General features: G+C 40.7%; 1 protein-coding gene across 13 annotated transcripts in view; it reads right to left on the bottom strand.

Moving 5' to 3' along the window:
• The window catches only part of rimbp2b (RIMS binding protein 2b), a 108,172-nt gene that overhangs the window by 71,852 nt on the left and 9,952 nt on the right, over window positions 1-26,368 (bottom strand). For all 13 annotated transcript variants that reach the window (XR_009783172.1, XM_061730744.1, XM_061730750.1 and 10 more), the window contains exon 2: window positions 11,413-11,532. Coding sequence is in view for 12 of the 13 variants with exons in the window: in XM_061730744.1 (XP_061586728.1) it covers window positions 11,413-11,532 (120 nt within the window). In the remaining variant the exon portion in view is untranslated. The remainder of the gene's footprint in view (window positions 1-11,412; window positions 11,533-26,368) is intronic.

Below are 26,368 nucleotides of genomic sequence, written 5' to 3'. Positions count from 1 at the left end.
TAGGTTGGTCCAATGATTGATGTGCAAACAGATTTCCAATTAAGAAGAATTACTTTCTTGTCGATATTCCTGTATTTAGTTGGGAGATTGTCATGTTCAGTAAAGTTACCTATAACACAACAATGGAGATAAAAGGATTCTGTAGCTCAAAATGGTTGACAGTGAAAGTTATCATTTGTGTTACCCATGTTGAATTTTAAACAGATGTCTGTGTACGCTAAACCCACTTTAAAAATTTTTTGTAATGTGAGAGAGACCTGTGAATGATTTTGTACTGAATAAATTCTAATTTTAATACTAATTTTAATCCAGAAATTGGGATTGGGAGGATTAAATAATTTTTTCCATTTGAATATTGGGAGGCCTGATTCTTCATCACTACTGGATATAAGTTTGTAGATTCTAGAAACATATTTTTTGGAATCAGTAATTTTTGTGATTTCCTCAATACATCTTTGGGGCTCCACTAGATCATTAGATGTGTTAATCTTTGATTTGATTACAGATTTGAATTTTTGGTCATATAGAAACTGTTCTCTTCCACTACCAAACCTCTGGACTATCATTCAAGGACATAAAGTGGCTGTTATTAAAAACATGGTGGAGATGAGTGGTATCTTTGTGTTGCCATGTTGGGAAATAGAAGGGGTTTTCTGTTTGGATCCATTTTACTAAATATTGCAGCTGATTTGATAGGTAATAAAATGGAAAGTGAGGAGCTTCTAAGATTTTGCAGTGTTGATATATTAATTCTGGGTTTCTTGTTTTTCTAATAGAACCGTGATACTAATGAATTGACTGAGCTGAACCAGTTGTCTGTAGGATGAACTAGTAGTGCTGAGACTAGGCAATTCATTTGTGTGAAAGTGGGAGGTTGGCCCAATGTCTTAAATCTTGTTTTTATTTTTTTAAGCAAAGGGATGTAATTTAGACTCAAAAGTTTCATGTTTCAAGTTTCAAATGTCATGTTATCTGACATTACATAATTCCTAGGAATTAAATGATTAGTGCCCTTTAAAAAAACTGAAAGTTGAGAAAACTTGAGAAAAAGTAAGGCAACCAGCTGCACAGCCTTTTTAAAGAAACTCAATTAGATTGCTCAATTCATTGTCTGTTGTGAGAACCTAAATCAAGAGGGCCAGTCAAAGTTTACAGTCAAGCTGCAGTTTGTCAACCCAAAGATAACTTTAGATATATTTGTGCATTTCAGTTAAGACTGTTAAGAGTTACTGATGAAATCGAGCCAACATTATTTCCATATAACGCCACACATTTATCACATTTTATCAAAGAAATTTGGCCAAAGGCTACTAGTGCTACAAAAATCTTGAAAAAAGATTTGCAGTTTGTTGTGACAGTCCCAACCAAGCTGTTGTGACGTCCACCATAAGTTTTCTGAGTGACAAAGTGTCACAATGTAGAGTAGTATGTAATACTGTATGAACTCATGCATGTGGATGCGTAGTGCGAAAAATGTTTTCTATGGGCGGGAGGCCTGGATGCTGTCTGAATGGTGTTCTTGCCTGCACGTGTCGGCATTAATATTGCCTTCCTGCATGGAGGTTTTACTTTAAGCTGTTATTACTCTTTGGCAGTCAAAGCAGAACGGTCTCACCAAATGCATATTAGTCTATATATCACTTTCCTTGGTCATGTAGGCATTTTAAATGCCAAAACCCGTAAAATCAAGTTAAAGAGTTGAGCTGTATTAAAAAAAAAGTTTTTTCCTCAATTAAATCTCTTTGCCTACATGAGTGGACAAAAATGGTGCTTTCAAAGAAAACAGAAAAGAGGTGAGATGGGGTGGACTTGCCACCTCTCAAACTTTGTCCCTGGACTTGTACACTAGCTGCTCTGTGAACCCTGTTGCAGTGCCGCAGTGAAACTGAGACCAGTACTGCTGTGACCAGGTAATTGTTAGCTTTTGTTAGCTGTCATAGGGAATTATTTTTCTTCCGGATGTTGAACCCAGTGTCTAATGGTGTAGTGTATCCAAGTGTGGCTTTTTTTGTCAACTTTATTTCAGGAATTTTCCAGAAACTGTTTACAAATTAATGACTGCACAACAAGGAGTGGATCCATGTACAGTGTACTCACACCATTACCAGAATTTCTTTGGAGTTTAAGTTAAAAGCTTATACTTATAATGAAATTACTCTTTTTATTATTAGCAGCAAACAGATTTGCACAGACAGGTAACTTGTCCCATTATAAAAACTTGTCTACATGCTCAAACTACCCCACTAAATATTTCTGTATTCAACCATAGTTAATTTTCAAAATAGCTTTTTGTAATTTGGCCTTACCTTCTCCCACACAGAGACTGTACACGCCTTAAAGACTAGTTCTCTCATGTCCAGAAATGTGCGCAGTTAGCCACTGACAAATATCCACAGGTCCGTCTTGACCGACGAGATTCGAGAGTGACGGACTTCGCATTGCTGAATTCTGTAACCCCAGCATGAGTCTGCAACCCGATCCGATCCTGAACTTAACCTGAAGTCGCTGCTGCTATCCAACCCAGCTGATTAAATTACAGTAAAGAGAGAGCTGCAGCAGCTCAATAGCAAAGACTAACTTCACAAAGTAGATTATTATGAATTTAAGGCCAGAAGAACAACTATTGAAGATGTGGTTAAATTATGTTTTATTACTATTATTATTATTATTATTATTATTATTATTATCATATTGAAGGGTACCAATATTTAGTTAATCTAGGTATTCATCGACTACTCTATCGCTATCCTTAAACCAATACATATTGAATATTCCCTCCCTGCAAAGTTCAATACCATACTTTGCTCTGTAAACTTCTTTCAGACTTTGGGGGAGGATCTGTGCAAATGGCTCTGATGATGAAAAGCATTTCCAACAAGGGCAAAAGAGCAGAGGAGGTTGTAGCAGCACACAATAACATTGCTCATTACAACTCCTCACACTCTGTGAGAGGCCAGTTTATCATTCAGTTCCTTTGTCTGTATTAGAAAAGCAGGTACCCATAATCTGCCTTTAATTTCAGCAACAATCCGAATGAGTGGCACTTGACAGAAAAAAAAATGTATCCACTTCTCGAATTTCAGCAACATAGAGATATTGAAACACATTTTTTTTTGTTTTAAAGATTTTTTTGGGCTCTAGTGGCCCTTTATTCAAGCTGCAGATATGAAAGGGGTAGAGAGAGAGATCGGGGATGACACGCAGCAAAGGTGCGCAGGCCGGGATTCGAACCTGCGACCGCTGCAGGAGGACTGTAGCCTCAGTATATGAGCCGCTGCTTAAACACATTTTTAACATTTTTTTAATAATAATAATTTCCTGCATATTTGAAAAAATAAATAAATACATTCAAAATATATAAATATTTATATATTTTTTTTTTCAATTATTATTAAAAAATTGTTATTAAGTCTTTTTTTTTGTCTGCCAGAAGACCCCAATGTTTTTTGTCATTTATTAGATACTGATATCTGAGCCCACAGTAAGTATATTTACAATGTGAATACGCTGCTTCTAATGAACAAAACAATGAGGGCATGAGTTCTGCAGTTAGAAAACATGGAATAATCCATGAGGGAAAAGGGGTCTCAAGTATTGGTATCTTGCTGAACAACGGACTGAGGTTGTCAGGGGTCCCAGTTGCTCTTTAAACATAATAAAAATCAGCGTGCTAACATGCTTGTAATGAGAATGCAAGCATGTTAATGGTTTATTAGCTCACTGTGTCCACAATAATTAGAACTATAGAGATATGTAACACCACCTAATAGAAATGCCATTCGATTGGTGTGAAAAGCATTGGACAAATATCATTTTTACCAGCTATTACCTCAAGTTGGCTTTCATCCTCAAAACATATACCTAATGGGGGAGGAATATCTGTGCCGAGTTTCACAAGTTCTTAACACTTGAGACACTCAAATGCGTCATGGGAAAAGGATTCATCCTCTCCATAAAAAGAACTTATCTACAGATTACAGAAGAACTAGAGAGGAGACTTATGATAACAGTACATGTTAATAAATAATAACATTACAACTATTAACAATGTTTCCTTGCCAATTTTATATCCTACATTAACCGAGACACATATCTAACAAGCATGTGCTATTGTCATACCAGGTATGAACTATCCCTTTAAAGAGCCTTTTTACTTGACAGTGCAGCTTAGGGATTTCAATAACAGTATTGTAATTAGCCACCATATAATGGAAATGCCCTGACTAAAGCTGCTGGGTCAGAAGTAAATTTAGGTTGCTAAAAACAAATGAAATATAAATCTAAATTATTTATATCAATTGCCTTCAGTTTTATACAAATGTCTTAATATCAGCTGGCACAAAACACCACAACACAAAGTCAGATCTTTCTTTGGGGCAGAGAGATCATCAATATTTATGCCCTAGCTGAGTCCATAAATACCAACAGCCAGTCCAACAAAATCAATGTACGCTTGCTACATATTTTAATCTCCCTATGAAGGTCAAACTACTCAACAATGCCTGAGAGGTCTGAGCACATGCCCACAGATGCAGATAGAGCTTGTGCGTGCATATTACCTTGACCCTGCCCAGTATATCTAACTTTGCTGAAACACATCCTCTATCGAAAGTGTAAAAACAGAGAGGGCTCATTGGCCATAAACACATCAATTAAATGTTATCATATACCGGGTTGAAAAAGGGCCTTGTTTTCACATTTTAGCTAAGTGTAACTCCTTTAAATGATGTATTAGGGAAGAAGAGGTGTGTTCAGTTGACAACTATCAGTCTTCCATATCATAACAAACCTTTATTTCTGAGCCACAGGTGTGACATAGTAACAACTTACATATGTAATTGCTGTAAATTTTGGTACAACAATCCGGACTTCAGAGACAAAACCGAGAAAGGGAAAAGGAAAAAGAAAATGTTCTCATAAAACCAAGGGAATGCTGTCACTTCACTAACAGAGCTCATGAAAGTTAGATCAACATTTTACAATCTTGTTAAAACCGGCTACATTATTAAAAGGACACATTCATCTTGTGAGGCGAAAAAGGGGGTCTGTAGCAGACTGAAAATTTAATAAGCTCAATGCAGCACTTAAAGATCAAGAAACTTGGCAGAGATTTAGTTTTGAAATCCTGAATATGGGCATGAGATGATTTAACCTCAGCGTATCAAGCATGCCCTCGAGCAGATCAAAAGACAGGGGATTGTGTGGACCTGTGATAAGCCATTAACAGGCTTACCTTCAGACACTTCCCCCAGGACTTAATCTGTGATATGAAGCAATGTTTCAGCAGCTATTTTTATTTTGTAGTCCCTTATACCCCCACATAATGACATACTATCAGATTGACATTTACCTTGTTTCAAGGGCTTCATTTAAAATAACTGTCCTGCCGTGTAATCACCTCAAATCTACATGTTTTCTAGCTATGGTAGCTTTTCTTTATTTTTATGTGCAACAATACTTCTGAGAGCAACGTAGCGTCTGCAGCTGTTCATGAAGGTGGTCGGTATCAGCAGGCTCAGACACACCTGACCCTGGAAAGACTCTCTGTGCTGTCTCAGATAAGGCTCTAAAAAACATATCTGTTTCATAGATGTACTCTTAGGGTGGAGTGGGGGTGGAGTGAGCAAAACAAATGCTAATCAGATACACTGCTGTGTATAAATGTTTGCATGTGAGTGTGTGTATATGTGCCCTTGTCTGTGTGAATGTTGGCACCAGACTCCATGTTTGAAGACACGCCGTACATCCTGCCAGTTCTGTGCAGTTCCTGTTGCAGTGGAGAAGCAGTGGGCTTTGTTCCAACAGCAACACTGACTTACAATTTACATTCAAGGCTTATGCAGGGTTTCATCCAGGAAATAACACTGATGTTGAAACTATGTTTAAGATAATAAGTTGTTTTCTTTCCTGTTGTTGTAGACACATTCTTTTATTATTAAACTTAAATCCACTGATAACAATTTCAAGTTAAAATGTGCTTCATGATCACTGGCAATTTGCCATTTCAGTTTAGTTTTCTGTTTGAATTATCTTTTGTAAAATAGCCTAAATCTCACATGAGTTGGAGGATAGTCTTTGCGGTCCCTCCAGGACTTCTGCAGTACAACAAGATTCCCCAGCGTGTCACACATTTTTAACATGACTTTCTCTGGACCATAACTCCTAAACGGTTGGAGCAAATAAAAAAAAAAAAGAAAGCTGCAAGCAGCGATGAACGGGCCCTCGCACCCTTAGGTACGTTCAGGCGTGCTGCAGTGGAAGTGCTTGTATGACTTGCATGTAGATTCTTCAGGCCTGGACATTTAGCAGATGACACCAGCCACGACTCTAATTTGACGCTAATTTGCACCAATTATGTTCAAGGACTCAAAACCGAGTCCGATGACACCACCCACGAGTCTTTACGTCAAACCATTCAAAAGTTAGGCAGAAAGTAGGAACTATCAAATATGGACTAACCAGATGGTTTTTGGCGTCTATCGTCGCCACGGTAACGCTTTTGACTGAGAAAAGTAATGCCCATCGTCGCAGGATCTAGACGCACATTTTGATGTATAACACACCTGGGTGCGAGTTACGGTTCGGGCCGCATTAACGGCCGAAGAAATGGTATAAATTGCACCAAAATTACACGATTAATTCAAAATGGCCGACTTCCTGTTCGGTTTCGGCCATGGCGCCAAGAGACTTTTCTTTAAATTGCAACATGATACAGGTGTGTACCGATTTTCGTGCATGTATGTCAAACCGTATTGTGGGGCTTGAGGCACAAAGTTTTCTAGGGGGCGCTGTTGAGCCATTTTGCCACCCGCATTAATGCAAACCATTAAATATCAAATGTTTCGCCATGCCTGGCTTGCGTGCAAAATTTGGTGACTTTTGGGGCATGTTTAGAGGGGCAAAAAGGCCCTCATTTCGTCTGAAAAATGTAAAAAAAAAAATTCCTATAGATACAATAGGGCCTTCGCACTGTAAGTGCTCAGGCCCTAATTAAAGGGTCTCCGAAAATGGAAAAGAAGAGCTTTCCGATCTTGTATGGCATGATACTCCAGACATTGCGGTAATTGTCTTAGTGAGCTAAGATCAACCTGCAGTTCTGAGTAGTGAGAGGGAGTGAAGGAGAACAGCAGCTGCAGACAGCTGTGAAAACACTGGTTTGGGGGTGAAAAAGCTAGAATAGCGCCATGCATGGTGGCAACTTCTTGCAGTAGCTGTTCCTGGGACTTTTCTGAAGCATCTAGAGCTGATTGTAATAAGACAAACTTATTCGACAACAGTGTTTTCAATCAGCGGCTTCTTCAGATATGCTGGGACACAGACTTTACAGAACATCCTTCCAACTATCAGACATAATCATCTATCATGAATCTTTAAAGAAACTTAAATAATGTAATTTACTGCAACATATAATTTCCCTTCAGAGATGACTAAAATATTATTGAACTGAATTGAAGTCATGGGAGCGGCGCTGAAGAGGGGATCAGCAGCAGTACGTCTTTATGGCAATTGATGTGTGAAAGTGGTTACAGTTATGACAGAAGCCATCTTGCCAGGCTACAGCGCTATCTCTTTGTGGCAAACACACAACTTTTGGAACAAAGCTGGCAGATTTTAGGTGTGATGACAGTCAACTGTGACAACTCCAACACACTGGCTCTGCTTGCAACAAGTTGTTGATCTGATTTGCTTAATTTTACTTTCTTCTATTATTTCATGCATGTCATGCATTGCTTAACGTGTACATTTATCCTTTTTCTTTATTTCAGGAGAGACTTGAGGGCGGTGCTACGGTCACAGAAACCATCAAAGAGACCTGGATGGCCTGTAACGTGCACTGAAATACACACTGATAATTTGTCAGTCCATTAGTCAAACAAAAAGGACTGTTGAGTGAATGATGTGTAGAAAAAGCGATCCTATGTGATCCTGGGTCAGCCAGCAGCATCAAAGCATTAATAAGGGGAGTAATTGAATTAGAGGATCAGCAGAAGCCTGTAGTGTGGGCGTCATGTGGTTCTAATTTCATTACAAGTGATGTAAACATTAGGTTGGCCCCCAGCACAGGGGCCTCTAAAATACATGCACAAACATGCATAAACACAAGAAATAATCCTTGAACATTGAAATCAAACAAAACAAAAATATGAATATCTGTAAATCTGCTTTGCACAGTGTGGTATTGGTGGCGGTACTGTCATCTCACAGAGAAAATGTGATTGTTTCTCAGATATTCTGTGAGATGTTTGGGCTTTCTGAAGAAAATTATGTGAATGGCACAAACAGCACTTGAAACATTTAGATGACATATTTTTGGTTCTGTTTGTTTAAGAAAATCGCTACAGTACATATCTACTGCAGCTTGTTTTTCTCCTATCAGTGTGCTGCATATTTCTGCATATTTCAGATTAGCATTTGAAAGTTTTGGCCTAATGATTCACATAACCATTGACTGTTTAAAAGATGCAAGAGGAGACAGTTCACTTATCTATATTCAAGGGCTGCCTTAAGAGCCATGGTAACAAAGGCAACTGAAGAGGTTGGTTTTTTTTTTTTTAACCCTGCTTCTATGAGAAAAAATAAATCGCATTGCTGAGCTGCTTGCCAAAACCTCACACATCAGATCACTGTGTAATCCACTAAATCAGTAAATTATCTTCACATTAAACAGCACATCTGCTCAATTAACCTACATGTATAGAAAAGCCTGATTAACAAATACACAAGTGCACACATTTTATGTGTGTGTGTGTGTGTGTGTGTGTGTGTGTGTGTGTCTCCCAATGCTCCAGTAGACCAAGATAGAAGCTGACAAAAGGAGAAACAAACATATTATTTTGTCAATTTTCTAAACAACTTCAAGAAAGAAAAGAAATGCTTAAGAAAAAAAAGCATCTTTACACAACTAATTTCACTCAGGAGTGTTGTTTGTTCTCGTGTGACCTTGAGAACTGTCCTTTAATGTTTGATACTGCTGTTTTAATAGAAACTGAGTCATTTCCTTTCACTATTTTCTGAGTGTTTCATGATGACATAAGCTTGCCATTTTCACTTCTTACAACGACAAGCTTTACAGGAAAAACACAGAGCTGTGAAGATGGACTATGTTCACTTTGATTTTTTTGTGAAGTTGTTGAAAACATCTGCAAGTAAATGCCACATCTCTTATCTTTTACAAAGACAGTACGGCTCTGACTTATTTGATTCACAGCGACAACACAATATGTGCGGGTTCAAATATTTATCTACATGCATACAAACACTGTACACTGTTCCCATAAAATTGGACTCAAACTTTATTTTTTACTTCTTCTCATGAAATTATTGCAAATGAAAAGAGGATAAAAAGATGAAGGTTTATAGATAGGCACACACTACATGTATCCAGACAGAATAATGTAGATGGCAGCAGATAGGCTACTGTGTATCCAAGGAAAATACTATTACCAGAGTACATATGCAGTTTGTTGATTGCATTTCCATTATAAGATGGTAGAGCTGCAGGCTAATGGCGCTTGTCTTTTGCTCTACCACTTTTTCATTATCACTTCACTCTCTCTTACAGAGGCTTGCAGTTCGGGTAATTACTGATGCTTCAGAAGTTTTTCAACATTCATAATCCGCTCTTTTCACCTGAGGGATCAAACATCACCGCCCCTGACCCACCCACCTTTATTCTAATTTTCCTGCCCCTCCCAGTTCATTTCTCTCTTATGAGTGCCAACTAATGACATTATGGTTAACCGATCAGAGACTGTTGAGCTACCGCAATCATTTCTTTCCCAACCAGCAAAACTACCGTAGTATAAGGAGTGAGTTTTAGTAAGATTTATCTCTCTCTCCCTCACACATACACGTATGTTGGCAAATGCCCAATAAAACAGCCTTTACATGCTGGAACATCGTTAGGAATAAATGAACAAATCAACATTTACATGTAATTTTATCCCATTTCATGTTTGGTTGCTGCAAATGCTGCTGCACATGACTGAGATGGCAGGCAAGGCCTGCTGACACGCTAATTATCGAGTCGCCCTGTCACCAGCAGGGAGAAAGTTTAAAAATAAAATTCTCACCTCCCTCATTATGCAAACAATCACAGTCCATGGTGCTAACCTCACACCCCTATAGATTACAGCTGGCAGACCCAAGAGGGCCACGCTGGGTGTGAGACGCGAAAGTTTGAGGCCTTTGAAAAACATGACAATATCTGTTCCCGTCTACATTCACACTCTGCTTCCAAAGTAAAATCAGGACATGAGACGAAGGCAGTGCTGTCATCCGTTTGATAAGTCACCATCACTGCCATTACATCTCCTAAATCTCATCATGAAATTTGCTTTGTTGTTCACCAACACACAGAGACTGCTGTGAACAAAGCTTCAGTTTATGGTTCAGTTAAAAGATGTCACCCATAACATTGCACTCTGCCAAAACAACAGTCTTGCCAAGTGCAGAGGAAACACAGGAGACAAAGCGAGCAGCTCCATGCAGACATACACACACTTGACTAATTCTCTACACACAAGCACCACACTGAGGTCTAATCGATGGACCTCATTCATATTGAACCACAGACGTCGGGAAAGCCGGGGGAATTACAAGCAGCCTTTGCTGTGAGATCACAGCCTGAAGGAAGCCTGAGGAAGAATAAGCCAGCACTCTGGATACCCGCTGTTTACCATCAACAGTGTCTTCAACAACATGGTTACTGTGTCTCCTTAATCCATGAGAGATAATGGTGAAGAGGTGCAACAGCCCCCCACTGTTATATGGCAACATGCGGTTAAAAATGAACTGTAGCAAATGTTGTTTGTGTTAATCTATAAGACAATATTCACACACATGCATCTTGCATCTGATTAAGTTGGACTGGGATAGTGTGTTGATGTGAAGCTAACTTTCCTGGGGTTCAATTTTGCAAGCAGAATCAAGGCAAAAACAAAATTGGGATTACTTGATTTATCACAGATTTCTTGACAATCCACCCAATTTTGTACTTTGCCTAACATTGACTGTAAATATACAGTACCGGTAGTTTCCATCTGTATCCAGATTTCTGAATATATATTCCAAAGCAAAACTGATGCTAAACAACTCATGTTGAATAAAGAGTCCATGACAAAAATGTATGATTTTATGCATAGTTTATGACATAAAATAATTTTAGAATGATCAGATATGTACAGAGATGAAAATAATGCAGAAACCTCTTTCCTAATATGGTAAAAGAGCCATTAAAACTACCATTGTGACCCAAATTAGACCTAACATAAGCTTAAACCAACAACTGATGGCCAAGTGGCACCAAAGCAGGGAGAAACACATGGAACCCAGAAATGGCTAAAAGCAAATGGCTCCACAGCACATGCCAAGTCAAGTATCAGCAAACCTCATCTCCATAAAATAACTCACCAGTAACGTCTGTTGCAGCCTTTGGTGGGTCAGGGTCTCTGGATTGAGTTGCAAAGCTCTGCTGCTGTCCTTTAGATGAAAGCTGTCCACATTGCGGAGGGGCAAAACTTTGTTCCTCAGCTTTAAGAGTGTTGGAAGGAGACAAGGACAAAGCTGTAGTCAAATACAGTATCTTAAATGTGTTGTGTTGAATGTGGAAAAAAGACCTGTACACAATAGTGCATTAGGTTTTTGAATAACTTATTTTATCGGAATAATCTGTGCTACTGCTGCAAAGAACAACTAATGAAGCAAATTGCCAAGTCCCATCTGTAAGAGTAGTGATGTGACCCTTGTGAAACAGCAGGAGGTCTGAGTGGTAAAACAGTTGACCGTTACATTCAAGGTTTGCAGAAAAAATGTGCTCTCCCTTCAAGGATCTTAGCCGTCTGTTTGACATCAGAGGGTTATAACGCTGTGGTGCAATGGTGCAATAATGCTTTTATTATGTGCTGTATCTAAAAATATGATTACAACCAAATACAGCAACAGAACCATCCTCAGGAATGTCTGTATCCACCACTTTCAGGTTTCACACTGCTCTGTTCACTTACATCCCAAGTTTTGAAAAGAACTGCAACATGTATAATTGAAAAACTTCACTTAAGCACTCATTCAACCAGACACTTACAAAACCACAAAAGTATAATATGCCAACAATGTAAAATAACATCCTCACTCCATGGTTCACCGCTTAGCGGGCAATGTTGATAGCACTACCTAAACTGCTTGTTATTGCCAAGCTAGTGGAGCAGGCTGGATATATTAATGCCCCCTTTTAAATAATTCATGGCTCCAGTCAGGTGGAACCAGATGCTGCTTTTGTGTCCGAGAGAGAAAGGTGCAACTCAACTCAAGTATGGAGGGCCATCACTGCATGGAGGGAAACCGTTCACGGAACAAAAACGGTCGATGTTGAGCTACAAACCAAAGAGAGCATGTCTAACACGTGCTTGGCTATTTCCACGTGATATTTTCTTGAAAGCGCTCAGACAGAGGACAATAGTTCAGTAGGCTAGTTCATGTGTGGATGGAGCCTGGGGTTCTGCGAAAAGTTCTGTGGCGGTGTTGCTCTGTACCTGGTTTATACCCAACCCTGACATTACTGACCATGTCCAGAGGAGGACTTTTTTTTTTTTTTAAATCCATGCCACGGTTTACTGCTGAATACTAATACCATGGTGCTGTGTTTCCGCCACTCATGGGAACAAGCTGTGCTATTTTTAGCCACATGTCCCCAGCTGCACATATCCAACCCGGGGCCAATGGGCAATTAGTTTTTGTTTCTCATGGCAGGAGGCAGTACTAAAACCTCCCTAACGCAAGAAGACATCTGGGCACAGGCAGTCTCTGTCCTGCCCCATACCCCTGCAAGAAGGCATGACTCTGAAAGCAATGTAGGGCCACCATCAATTTCACCTTCCATACATGCTAACAAACTTGTCTTACCTGTTCCCACTCACATGCCGATGTGTGGCTCTACTTCTACAATTCAATGTCATTGTTGAAAGAAAAAGGCTATAATCCACTCACGAGAAGGTTGATTACACTGCATCGGCTTTTTTTTAGACCTGTAATTATTAACTATTTTTAGAAATTAACTCTTTACATGGTACGCTTGTTGAAGTCAACAACCTTCAAAAATGATTACAATATTACAGTTAACAGTTAAGTAATTTTACAAAAAATGTAGACGATGTGTCCGACAAACAATTACTTGGGTCATTTTACTCATAACTAGTACAAAAGGGATATTCAAAACATTAACTCTAAATGATAACAATTATTTTTCACAGTAAGGAGCATAGCGCCAAATTCTGGGCCCCATACAAAAGCCTCCTAAAGGGCACCCACCCCACCCAAAAGTTAAAGTTGTTCTACTGTGGTTTGGGTATTGTGTCATTTTAAGTTTGAGCTCACAGCATTTCTGATTGCAAAGCAGACCTCTGAATGACCCCCAAGGTAAACTATAACAACTTTTATAGTTTACTTCCTATGAGTTACTTCAAGAAGTTGCTTCGGGTACTGTACGATCACATACAAACACATAAGACTTGTTTCACCCATCAGTCAGCTTTTACTTTGAGGGGTACAAACACGTTTCCTTAAAGCTGTAGTCACGAAGTTCCCAAAAATCCGGTAACTCTACAGAAAATTTTAACGCATGCAACATTCATGCTTCTCCCAACCTCTCCACCTGTAGCGGAGCCAGAGGGAGAGCAAAGGGCGGTTGCCACGGGGCCCACAAGCTCATAGGGCCCAATGATAGGGTCCCGTTTTGTGTGATACGTTCACCTATAATCAGGGCTGCACATAAGTGGGCCGCCAGAGCGCATGCGCCGTCAAAATCCACAGTGCGCTGTCAATCTTGTGCTGTGAAGCGCTTTTGCGTACCAACAGCTGGGGCTAATATTATTGGTTGTGGCCAGACCAGAATACTAATTTTAAAAAATCTATTGCGAGAGCTTTTCCCCAGAACTGCCACTCAAAGTTGGTACTGGCCAATCACAGCGCGTCCTTACTCCCCCTCCATGATCGTTGCGGCGGTGGGTTGGGCAGGAAGAGATGGAAGGATCTATCATCACAAGCAGCTTTACTGAACAAACCCAGACACGTCTCGTCCAAGAAGCAAGCGCCATTAAGTAATTATTTTGGCGTTCCACCACCACCAACTACAAAGAGACGCCAAACTGAACCACTACCCGAATCGAACAGAAAACGTGTGTTCGCCGAGAAGTGGCTGCATGATGTTACGCGGCGACGCGTACCGTACGTTCGCGTTCCCGCGTATCCTACCCCCTAAGCTCTGCGTTGGTGCAACGCAGAACCATAAATCAGCCAGTGTCCGTCAGTGCGTGCAGCAGTTTCCTGCACCAGCAAGACGCTGCTCTCTGATTATGGCTCAAAGTTTATGAAAACCCCAAATAAAAAATAAATTAGAGAATATTTTATGAAATCAATAAACAATTCCATAAAAATTATAACAAAAAAAGGTTCAACATATCTTGCTTTGCATGTTATAAGACTAGGTAATATATTAGTTTCACCTTTTAAGTTGAATTATTGAAATAGATTAACTTTTACACCATATTCTAGTTGAATTGTTGAAATAAATTAACTTTTACACCATATTCTAGTTGAATTATTGAAATAAGTTAACTTTTACACCAAATTCTAGTTAAATTATTGAAATAAGTTAACTTTTACACCAAATTCTAGTTGAATTATTGAAATAAGTTAACTTTTACACCATATTCTTCACCTGAAGCAATATTCTACACCTTGGCTGATGTGGACATACATAGCATAGGAGGCTATTTCAGCTGCTTTATGGTTGGCTGTCTGTACAGTCATGCAAGTTAAATGCTTTTAAAAAACACGTTTTTTCATATAAAATAAACACATTTTTATCCAGTTTAGAAGTTTTGGGGCTTTTTTTTGGCTCCTGTGCTGCTGAAATCGGGGCGTCCTTTATTTCTATTTCTGAAAGTTGGCAACCCTAGGTGCAAAATATGCCGTGAGCATCCCAATCTGGCCGATAAAAACTGTAACTTTTATACTGACTATACAGAATAACACGCACCATAATTTGTTAATTCATCTTTATAAGTGAATAAATATCGTTTTGCCTATAACTTGGTTATAGGTATGGTTCTGCGTTAAATCGACGCAGAGCATACAGCGTAGCCTACGCCGTAGGGTACGTGGCGATGCGCACCGTACGTGCGCATCGCCGCGTACCCTACGGCGTAGGCTCTGCGTTGGTGTAACACGGAACCATAAATCAGCCTTAACAGTTACAGCCAATTTGCCGACTCGGCAAATTTGCTGCCATGAAGGAGATGAGCGCTAAACTTGAAAAGAGGACTAAGCATGTAAAAAGTTTTGAATGTTACCCTGTTTTCCACGTTACCTGGATTATTTTGTTAGGGCCAAGGGTTATGGGAGTCAACTGCCATTGGTGAGTCAGTGTAACCTCCATAAATAATTTCTTTATCAGAATGTTGTGGTAGCCTTGACCACCTGCCTATTTGAATGTGCTTTGTGTTGTCAACTAGACCGCTGAGTCTATTCTCTGTTATAGAGCTCAGAAATTATGTTATAGACCGCTCTGTCTATATCTATCTAAATAGATTGTGTAATTTTAGACAAGTTATGTTTTTTTTGTATTTAAACTGTATCAAAGATGGAACTGAGTCAGTCCGTGACTATCTGAGTTTTCAGCGCCACGTGATTGATAGCTGTCAGGCCTGTGTGTGTGTGTTCTGCTGAACAAGTTTGTGACTTTACTCTGCTTTCTGCAGCATAAGCCTATAGGCTTGCTTGGCTCAATAAAAGTGAGAATAAATGTTGATTGATGGGTAGGATGAGGTGTTGTTGAATGTTAAAATGACTATCATAAGGGCCCATCGAAAATGCTCCGCCCCCTCTGTACTGAGACCCACGCTCCACCACTGCTCTCCACTGAACACCAGAACTGTCGGCCTCCCTTTTCCTCCAGCTGTTGAGGAATGGTCAAAGCTCACCAGCACATGCATGAGCACAAGTTAGCTACATTACTGCAGGTTTGTTTTTTTTGCTACGTTACTACAGGTAGGCTACCTGAAAATATATCAAGAATGGAAAGAAAAATTAGATAAATATGTTTTATAAATTATGGACCTCGTACAACCAAACAACCTTGTCCTCTTCAAGAGGTGGTGTGCAAATGTTGACCTGAAACGTGGAGCTGGAGGGGAGGCTTGTCCACAGCCTGTGCAGGACTGTCGCTGACATTCTGTAAATGCATCCCCTGGCTCTGATTAGAGGAACTTAGACTGGAGTGGGGGAAATTTGTAAACTGAGGCTGCAGGTGGTGCTGAAGGAGCAGATCTGCTTCTTAAATTACCTAGTTTATGTAGTATCTGAAAATAGCAGTAATTTCAGCAAATATGTCAAAAATACATTTACCAACTGCAACTTTAATGCTGCACATGCTTTAAAATACTGGGATATCTCTAAGGACGTATATTGTTACGAGCCTCCTATCCACATAGCCCAACATCCAAGTGATATACACCCTAGATTGCTTTAAAAAAAATTTTACTTAAAATTGTAACTCTGTAGGCCCACGCTCACTTCCACTCCATTCTGCAGTAAAGGATGATGGATGAGCTTATCCACTTCCTGCAACTATTTCTGAAAAGGACATTTAATTCAAAAGGTAAAATTTAGGCCAATAATGAGTAAATGGCACTTCATGTGTTATGTGCTAGGTTACTTGGGCCATAGATTTTTCAATTATTATTAGCATGAATGTGAATAATAATAAAATAATGGGCAGCTCGGTGCCACAGTGGGTTAAGCAAGCAGCTCATATACTGAGGCTACAGTCCTCCTGCAGCGGTAGCAGGTTTGAATCCCGGCTACGCACCTTTGCTGCATGTCATCCCCATTCTCTCTCTCTACCCCCTTCCTGTCTGCAACTTGAATAAAGGGCCACTAGAAAATAAATAATAATAATAATGATAATAGGTAAATAGCCTATTCATTTAATATTTAGGGAGTAGGTTTCTACTGCAATAGTTACAAATAGCAGTTCATTTAGCCTTCACCTAAGAAGCTTACTGTATGTCAATACTAGGGTGTGATTGTGGTGAGTTTTTACTGTTCAGTTAATGGGTTGTCTGCATTCAAAGGACTGCACCCTATTGACCCTTATATGAGATGACCCCTTTTTTTTGGAAAAAATATTTCAAGATCAAATAACATGTAAACTGCTTTAAAACAGTCCAATAAAAACAGAGAAAAACATTGGCCTAAGTTGTGTAATAAATATAAGAGGACCCCGTCTTTTTCAGAATTTCTTTCGAGGGAAAAAAACACCATCTACTATTTGGTTCAATATGGTATTAAAACCATGTGATTGCATCTGCTTTAACATGTGGGCTGAGCTTACCTTTTTTAGAAAAAAAAACACTTCTTAAGCATCTGTTTGCCTACCATTTGCCTTTGTCCCTACTCCACTCTCTCCTTTATCTTCTAGCATTCTTTAAAAGACATATTTCCTGCACAGCTCACACTGGAAAGCAGTATGTAGGGATTGACTGAGTTGCCTCACATCCACTACTAATCGTGAGTCCTGCCAGGTGGAATGAACCATTTAGCATTTATGCAAGGTGGGGGTCACAGGTATTCTGAAATAGTCCTATTTTGATAAAAGCAACATTGTTTTTAAACTGAAGTTTAGGTTCATATGTATAATGACTTTTTGTTTTATAATTAAGATATTTCAGGAAAGGAAAGGAAAGAAAATATCCAAAACTTTACTATGGCCTAGGTTGCCCCCTGCTTGAAGCTCTAGTCCACTATTCCAATTTGCCTCCCACCCCCACCACTAAGGTGAAGTATAAGAGCAATCAACATTTCTTCATTTCAGACTATTTTCAGAACTGAGAGTAGGTTTTTCTAGTTTCATCTCCTGCATATTCAGAACGTTGCAGATATTTCCAACTTAACAGAAATAATGTTTTAATAGTAGCATTAAGCATTTGTGAAAACTCATGTTGCTTTGTAATCCTTTTTTCATTGGTATCATGAAAATAATCCAGTATTTAACTATATATTTGGATGACCAGGTATAATGAATCTGTTTAGGAGTTTGTGTGTCGTGATGGCCTCTTTAATTTATTTTAGTCAGAGCAAAGCTAATTCAATCCACCTTATTAGAGCATCTTCATGCAATTACCCTGTGCTCGCGGTCAGTGTTAGTCCAGCATGGAGGCAGAGGTTTGCAAGCCTATCAAACTAACCCACAGAGACTTACAACACAGAATAATGTTACGTACCCTTTCATTAAGTCAATATGAACTGCTGCAAAAAAGGAATCACTGTGCTCTAGAAGCCATTGCAATGCCAGTTTTTTTTTTCTTTTCAGTAATCTACTGTGAAATACCACTTCATTGGGACATTAAAATCAATTACATACTCTCATAAACACAAACATGTTACTCTCTAGCCCATTAGCATTCCATTAATCATCCCCAATATTAAAGGGGTGTAGAACCAAGTGTGCCTTGAACTGATTGGTAAAGCCTGTTTGTGAAAATGTCTGCCAATAATATGTTATCAAAGAATGAGCAGCTGACCTGCAAAAACAGAGGTGAATACTGCACCGTGGAGTGTATCCACATAAAAGACATGAACACTTGATATGATATCTAACAAACACTTCAAACATCAGAAGGTCCTGCTTTTGTTGCGCCATATTTTAAACTATACGCTGCACAAAATAAAAAAGTTTAAATCATTCATGGATTCAAAAAACTTGAAACTAAGCACAATGTAACTTAGACAATGTAATATTAACAAGCCAGAAACAGTAAGCAAAACATACAGTATTAACAGAAAGGTAGAGACGTAGATTGAGATTGAACCTGTGGAGATAAGACGTTTTACTACACAAAACAGATCCAGAAAATAAATATAATTTGGCAAGATCATGCCTAAGCCATACCCTCAGGCATGATTATCAACTAACAATCAGAACTCCACCTCTATGATGTGGCAACAAGGACAGAACCGTTGCAGATAAAGGCTTTTTGTTTAGAAGTCTTGTTAGCCAGGGGTTGATAACACTATATTTAATCCTATTGCTGTGCAAAAAAATTAACTCTAATATCTTATAAGTATGAGAGTATAACCTTTGAATACATTTGTTTTAGAAAAATATTCATATCCATTCATTTTCTGCACTTTATTGCAACACACATTTTACATTTCCAAAATTGCCCACTTTCTCATAATTCTAGTAGGTTTTTTTTTCACTTTTTTGCAATATGTTTGGAGATGTACTGCTGACAGAGGCTACTTCCATCAAATATTAAAGGTTGGCGGTAAATGTCAAAGGTGAAACAGCAAAAAAAACAAAAACGGAACATGTTTTCATGGTGTACAAAGATCGCCTTGACCCATTGTGAATCTCTCTCCCCACGAAAATCATGAACAGTTGCATTCATATTAACTGTTATGAGTGCATATACAATTCCCTTACATGTATCTCTGCATTCATCCATTTCATACTGCTTATCTATAAGCAGGTTGTAACCACTACAGGAACTGTCTCAGCACACCCTCGGGATCTGATCTACACGCAATATCCCAAGACACCAGCTCTTCAACGAAGAAGAGAAATTCATGCCAACCCAGAGAGGGTAGTCCACCTTTTTCCACTAGACAACCATGGACTCACTGAGACAAATGTATTTTCATCCAATGTATTAATAATAATAATAATAATAATAATAATAATAATGAAAAAAAATAATGTCCAAACATTGACCAGAGAGGCAAGGCAAGGCAAGTCGGCAAGACATAATTAGACAGTAAATAACAAATAAGATTTTCAGAGCTTCATAGGAACTAACAGATCAAGCATGTATTTTGGTCCAAGACCATTCAGGTCTTTGCAGTAAGATTTTAAACTCTATCCTTTGACTCACTGGAAGCCAGTGTAGTGATTTCATGACCGGTGTAATATGGTCCTGTTTCCTGGTGTTTGTAAGGACTCTGGCGGCAGCGTTCTGGATCAGCTGCAGCTGCCTGATTGATTTCTTGTTAAGGCCTGTAAAGATGCCATTGCAATAATCCAACCTACTGAAAATGAATGCATGAATGCTAGTCAGGAGGGCTGGCTCGGTTCTTGGTTGTGCTCTGCACTCTGCTGAGGAGGTGGGTGAGATGAGGATGCTGGTCAAGCTGAACTCCATCATGGACAACCCTCTCACCCCCTACATGACACTGTGGGAGCCCTCAGCAGCTCCTTCAGCCAAAGACTGCTCCACCCGCGCTGCAAGAAGGAACGCTACCGCAGGTCCTTCATCCCCACAGCCATCAGACTGTACAATAAGAAATTGTAGCCACCCTTGTGCAATAAACCTGTCTCTTTAAAAGTGCAATAACCACTAATACCTCACGTATTCTTGTAAATATTTGTAAATATCTTGTAAATATTATACGTTTATTTTGTGTTTACTACTTTTTTTCTCTCTTGTACATAGTCTTTTTTGTACTTTTTCTACTTTTTATATTGCTCTTTGTAATTTCTATTTTACATTTACATTTTTTGTATAAAGCGTGTGTGTGTTTTGGCTGCTGCACGACTGAATTTCTCCTCCGGGAGATTAATAAAGTCTACTATTCTATTCTATTCTATTCTATGAATAAGTTTTTCCATGTCTTGTTTAGACAGAATCCCCTTAATTCTAGCAATGTTTTTTAGGTGGTAATAGGCAGATTTAGTGATAAACTTTAGATGGCTGTTGAGGTTCAGGTCTGAGTCAATAATTACACCCAGATTTCTGGCTTGATTTGTAGCTGTCAATGACATGGAGCCAAGGTGAGCGCTGATCTTTTCTCTTTCATTTTTAGGGCCACAAATGATCACCTCTGTCTTTTCTGCATTGAGCTGGAGAAAATTCTGGCACATCCACTCATTGATTTGGTGAATACAGTTACTCAATGAGAGTAGGGGACTGTAGTCATGTGGTGACACTGAAATATAGAGCTGTGTGTCATCGGCATAAGTATGGTAGGAAATGTTATGATGTTCCATAATCTGAGCTAGGGGTAGCATATAGATGTTGAATAGAAGCGGTCCGAGAATGGGCCCTTGAGGAACCCCACATGTGATCTTGGTTCTCTTAGACTCATGGTTTCCAATTGACAAAAAAAGGCCCCTATCTTGCAAGTAAAGGCTCAGTTATGCTTCTGCGTTAAAATGACGCCGTGCCTACGGCGTGTGGTTTGGATCGACGCAGAGGACACGCCGTCACCTGCGCAGTCTCTGACGTGCACCTCCTGAAAATTGTAACTACGCGTCGAGGAGACGCCGTCCATACGCAGACCGAGAGGGCTGTGATTGGTTCGTTTGAAAGCGAAGCATTTCCGGTTTCCGGTTTGAATCAGTAGTGAACTTCCAGGGCTCTTTTCTTCGTTTATGTGTGATTTTTTTTGTTTTTGTTTTTTGCACAATAGTTGTCCTTATTTCTTTGATTTACTGTGACCGGAAAAAGTCGGATAAACCATTCAGAAAAAGATCGCTAACTAGTGGCCGCGGGGGGTACTGCACCGCCACCAAATGGAGAGACGGAGAAGTCAGAAGGGTTCAGCACGGCGTCACGGCTGCGGCGTGTGCTCTGCGTTGGTGTGACGCAGAACCATAACTGAGCCTTAAGACTTAAACCACTGAAGCACAGTGCCGGTAAGTCCCACCCACTTTTCCAATCTGCTGAGAAGAATGTTATGATCAACTGTGTCGAATGCAGCACTGAGATCCAGTAATACCAGAAGATTTGCCTGCATCATTATTCAGATGAATATCATTTAAGACTTTGATGAGTACAGTCTCAGGGCTGTGGTGTGGCCGAAATCCAGCTTCACCTTTCATAGGTTTGGCAACGGTGGTCATTTTAAACAATACACAGTAGTGATCAGACAGAGCAACATCGTTCACCACAACCTCTGAGATATTAGAGAAAGCAAAAGAGAGTGAGTTATCTCTGGTGATCAGAAAGAAATCATGGCAAATACTGTATTTTAAAGGTCAATGCTATTAGTCCATCTCCAAGCAGCTTGATGGTCCTATGACCAGAGCCGCCTGGGAGATTTGCGAGGCCTTGTGCGAAATGGCTGGGGGGGCCCTCGCGCGCAACATTTTTTGGGTTTTTCGGGTCGGATCGGGTGTATTATATATGCGCAATTTTAACTCTCCAATTAGCAAAATACTGAATAGCTTCCCCTGCCTCATCATCATTTGGCTTGCCTCGACGCGGGGCCCCACGGCTGCTTGAGACCCGGTCGGGTCGGTGATTTTTGTAACAAATTTATCAAACGAGCCTTTCAGAGAGGCATTAAACGCTTCCATTTTCTTTATTTCTAAATGCACACTGCTTTGACATGACTTGCTTTTTGGCAAGTCATATCAGTTCTATGTTCTAATGCAAGTGACAGAAATCAGCACCATGCAAACAACTGAACTTATTTGGGTAGGTTAGTCTTTTAAGTTGAAGAAGTAATGGTGGCTAATAGCCAGGTTTCTATTCATCTGAATGGGGAGTGTCTGCTTCATCAATCACAAAAAATGTTCTGCTGTTTGTTAGCTGGAGTTAAAACCAGCAGTGATAACGATTTACTTTCGCTTTAAAGGAGCATGAGGCAGGATTTATGAAAAAAATTCGTATACGTTTTAAGTTTTCTAGTAATAATGTCAGATGAAGCGTTCCAAACCAAAAAGAATGAGCCCTCTAGCGTATCTCTTCGTTGCCTTGAACAGGCTGTGTGCTGCTAAATGTGCTGCAATTCCGGACCGGAATTTCCCGCGCTGTCCTGCGGATGTGACGTCAAATGTCGCTGCATGCCCGTTCTCGGCGGCGCACGAGTAAACATTGGATACGCGTTTGAGTCATGGAGGCAGCTTCAACTTGAATTGGGACTGAAAACAGATGCTGACATGGCTCATTTCCTACTGACCAGGTAAGATAACATTGTAAGTCATATTTAGAGCTTGATTTGAAACTCACATGAGATTACACACGCGCTCCCGTGCCGGCTCCGCTGTTGGCTGCAGGAACCCTGACGGTCATCGTGGCGCTAATGAGTCTCATTTCTTATTCTTGCCTAATGCTCCTTTAAAAAACATTAGTATACCACGAGGTGGCACAGAGCCCCAACCATCTAACTTCCGGGTTGAGTCATGCCGACCTAAGATTCGTTGCAGTTCCTCGACTGACGGATAGAGGCTGGCTGCAAAAGCGAGTCAACCTCCATTAACCTCTATGTTAAAATGTCCATTTTTAGAGCAGAAATAACATATTTACAGCCTGGTTCAAGAAACCATTTTACCCTCAATCGTTTGATTTCACACCCATGTTAACTCTGAGTGATGGGGGGATTTCAGGAGAGTTTATATAAAATACATTCATTTCGAATAGGATTGATTGACAGTCAGCTCAGCCAATGGCTAGCCATTACCACTTCCTCATCCATAATCTTTATGCTACTGTGCTTAGCAAAGCAATCAGTAATTTGTACTAACCCAGCTTCAGATAAACGCCCCAGCAATTTTTGATTTTGCTATCAAGTGAACATGTTAAACAGGATATTTTTCTGTAAACGTCTGCTTCTGCTCTGCAGATATTTTGGCAGGGATCAGCTATAGTTTACAGTATCCCGACATGTACAACTACCTGATCAATTTTCCTTCGTCCCACTCCGGGCATTCTCGCAAAAATTACAAAAGCCTGGAGGGGTATAAATGGACGTTATGCCCTGGATTTGTGAACAACAGCTCTGGAATCAGCAAAGGATTATTTTATCATTACTGGAAGGGTAAGTGGCACCTCATTAATTGAATTAACAAAGGTCCTAAATAAAGGCACAACACCAACACAGTCAGTGCAGGCTAATGTAATCGGCATGTTAATTAGAATCAAATTTTACTGTAGATTTTTGCTGGATAAATTAGACAGTGTTTACCTTTGTGAAGTTTTAAGGCACCTCCTCATTTATTCATTTCATATGTTTATGATAAATAGTTATTATGCAGGTGCCTTTTTTATTTATTTATTTTTCAGGTGGGTCATTCACAAAGACTAAATTACCCTCATATGAAGGCATGGGTAGTGGTCAGAAAGGAGAGATTCTCTCGTGTGTCAGCTGTCTTGATCGCGTTTAATGGCATAAATCTATGCATCTCACCTCTCTGGATCTTTCCAAATCTGATAAAAAGCTTGATCTGTTCCCCCTTTTTCCAATATTCTGTGCAGAACAGCTATCAGGCATTATTTCAACCGTATGGCATCATTAACGCTTTATAGTGTTGCATGCTGGGAATTCTGATGTCACGGTCTGGAGCTCTATAGGAGCTGGTAGCATCTTTGATTGACATAGGGCGGGCATGTTCCCATCAACTGCCCTAGCAACATGGCTGCCCTCAGTACAAAGCTGGGTTTCCGTTATCCAGTAATTACCGGACTTTGACTGGTAAAATATGTCGAAGTCTGATATTTTTAAACCCCTCCAGTCAAAATGTCCGGTGAAAATATTCCCTTTAAGCATGAATGTGTAGGCCAGGCATATGTGGAACCAAACTGTTTCTTTTTATTTTCTTTACATGAAACAAAGCGTGTCTGTTTCATTTAGGCTACTCTGACATGGCCTGCATCAGAAATAGCGGGAGGCCAGACATGTTGAAACAAGCTAATCTTAAAAACTATTTTCTGAAACCAATCCGTTCTAAGGAGAAGGATGATGATGAGACTGAGATGCAATCTGAACTTGAGGAGACTACCACAGATGATGCCCTGGCTCAAGCCGAAAAGAAACAGAAAAGTCGGGCGTTTTGGTCCGAATGGAAAGAGAAATATCCCTGGCTGAGGTGCAACATCCGATGGATCAGAAAAAATGTTTTGCAAATACTGCCAGAGAGTCGGCAGCACGCTGTGTTATCAAAATGGTATGAGCCAGTGCAGATGTGTTTTCCTTAGCAAATTATTTAATCTGAAAACAGGTTCTTTTCAATTTAAAAAAAATATTATAAATGCACATGTCTTGATATTATTCTTATAGAGCCTCAACCTGCAAATTATTTATCATTTTAAGCTTCAGATAATATTTGACCAGAATTTAAAACATTTGTCCGGTAAATTGAAAACCTGCCAATCAAGTAGCCCGGTGCCAATGTTTCTACCGGAAACCCTGGTACAAAGAAAAAGAGGCTTCAAAAATGCTCTTCAGAAACCAATGAGTCGCGTGACTTAATGTCAGCGATTGGCACTTCCCTCCTGTTTTTGAGTTTCAGTTCTGTCCCTCCTGTTTCCCATCTGCCCTGGTTGTCTGCACCTGTGTCTCGTTATCCCCTGTGTATATCTGGTCTTGTCATTCCCCTTCTCCCGGTCGGTCCATACTGTTTCTACCTCCATGTTTTCCTCGTCAGGTTTTTGTAGCCACGTTCATGTTCTTGTTTTGTATCCTGCTCTGCAGCGCTTTTAGTTTGGTTTTTGCTGAATAAATCCTGCTTTTTTGCAACTCCTGCTCTCCTGCGTTTGGGTCCTCAACAAACCACAACCGTGACAGAACGGACCGACCAGAATGGACCCAGCGGGAGAGCTAATTTCCCTCTGGGCGTTTCTGGTGCTGGTTCGAGGAGGAGTCCCCCTTCCGGGGAACACGCCTGGCTCGGGGTGGGCCCCGGAGCATTCAGGCTCTGGAGCGACGCCGACGACGGCGTCAACGCCAGCCCCAGCTAGCCGCTTTTCCGGCGGTGGTCTTGGGCGCGTCGTTGGTGGTGGTCCCGGACGCATCAGCTCCTGCTCCGGTGATGGTCCCGGACCCCCCGCAGCCAGCGCCCCGGACCCGGGTTCCCCCGCAGCCAGCGCCCCGGACCCGGGTTCCCCCCGCAGCCAGCGCCACGCACCCGGGTTCCCCCGCAGCCAGCGCCGAGGACCCGGGTTTCCCCTCAGCCTGCTCCTCGTATCCTGTGTTCCCCGCCAAGTCAAGGTTTCCCGCCAAGTCAAGGTTCCCCGCCAAGTCAAGGTTCCCCGCCAAGTCGCCAAATTCCCTGCCAAGTCGCCAAGTTCCCCGCCAGTCTCTGTTCCTGAGGCGGTCCCGCCAGTCTCTGGTCCTGAGGCGGTCCCGCCAGTCTCTGCTCCTGGGGCGGTCCCGCCAGTCTCTGCTTCTGGGGCGGTCCCGCCAGTCTCTGCTCCTGGGGCGGTCCCGCCAGTCTCTGCTCCTGGGGCGGTCCCGCCAGTCTCTGCTCCTGGGGCGGTCCCGCCAGTCTCTGCTCCTGGGGCGGTCCCGCCAGTCTCTGCTCCTGGGGCGGTCCCGCCAGTCTCTGCTCCTGGGGCGGTCCCGCCAGTCTCCGTTCCTGGGGCGGTCCCGC

The sequence above is a fragment of the Cololabis saira genome, chromosome 9, assembly GCF_033807715.1.
Source record: "Cololabis saira isolate AMF1-May2022 chromosome 9, fColSai1.1, whole genome shotgun sequence".
Lineage (NCBI taxonomy): Eukaryota > Metazoa > Chordata > Actinopteri > Beloniformes > Belonidae > Cololabis > Cololabis saira.
The sequence above is the reverse complement of the archived record's forward strand: the minus strand, read 5'-3'. Positions and strand labels throughout refer to the sequence as shown.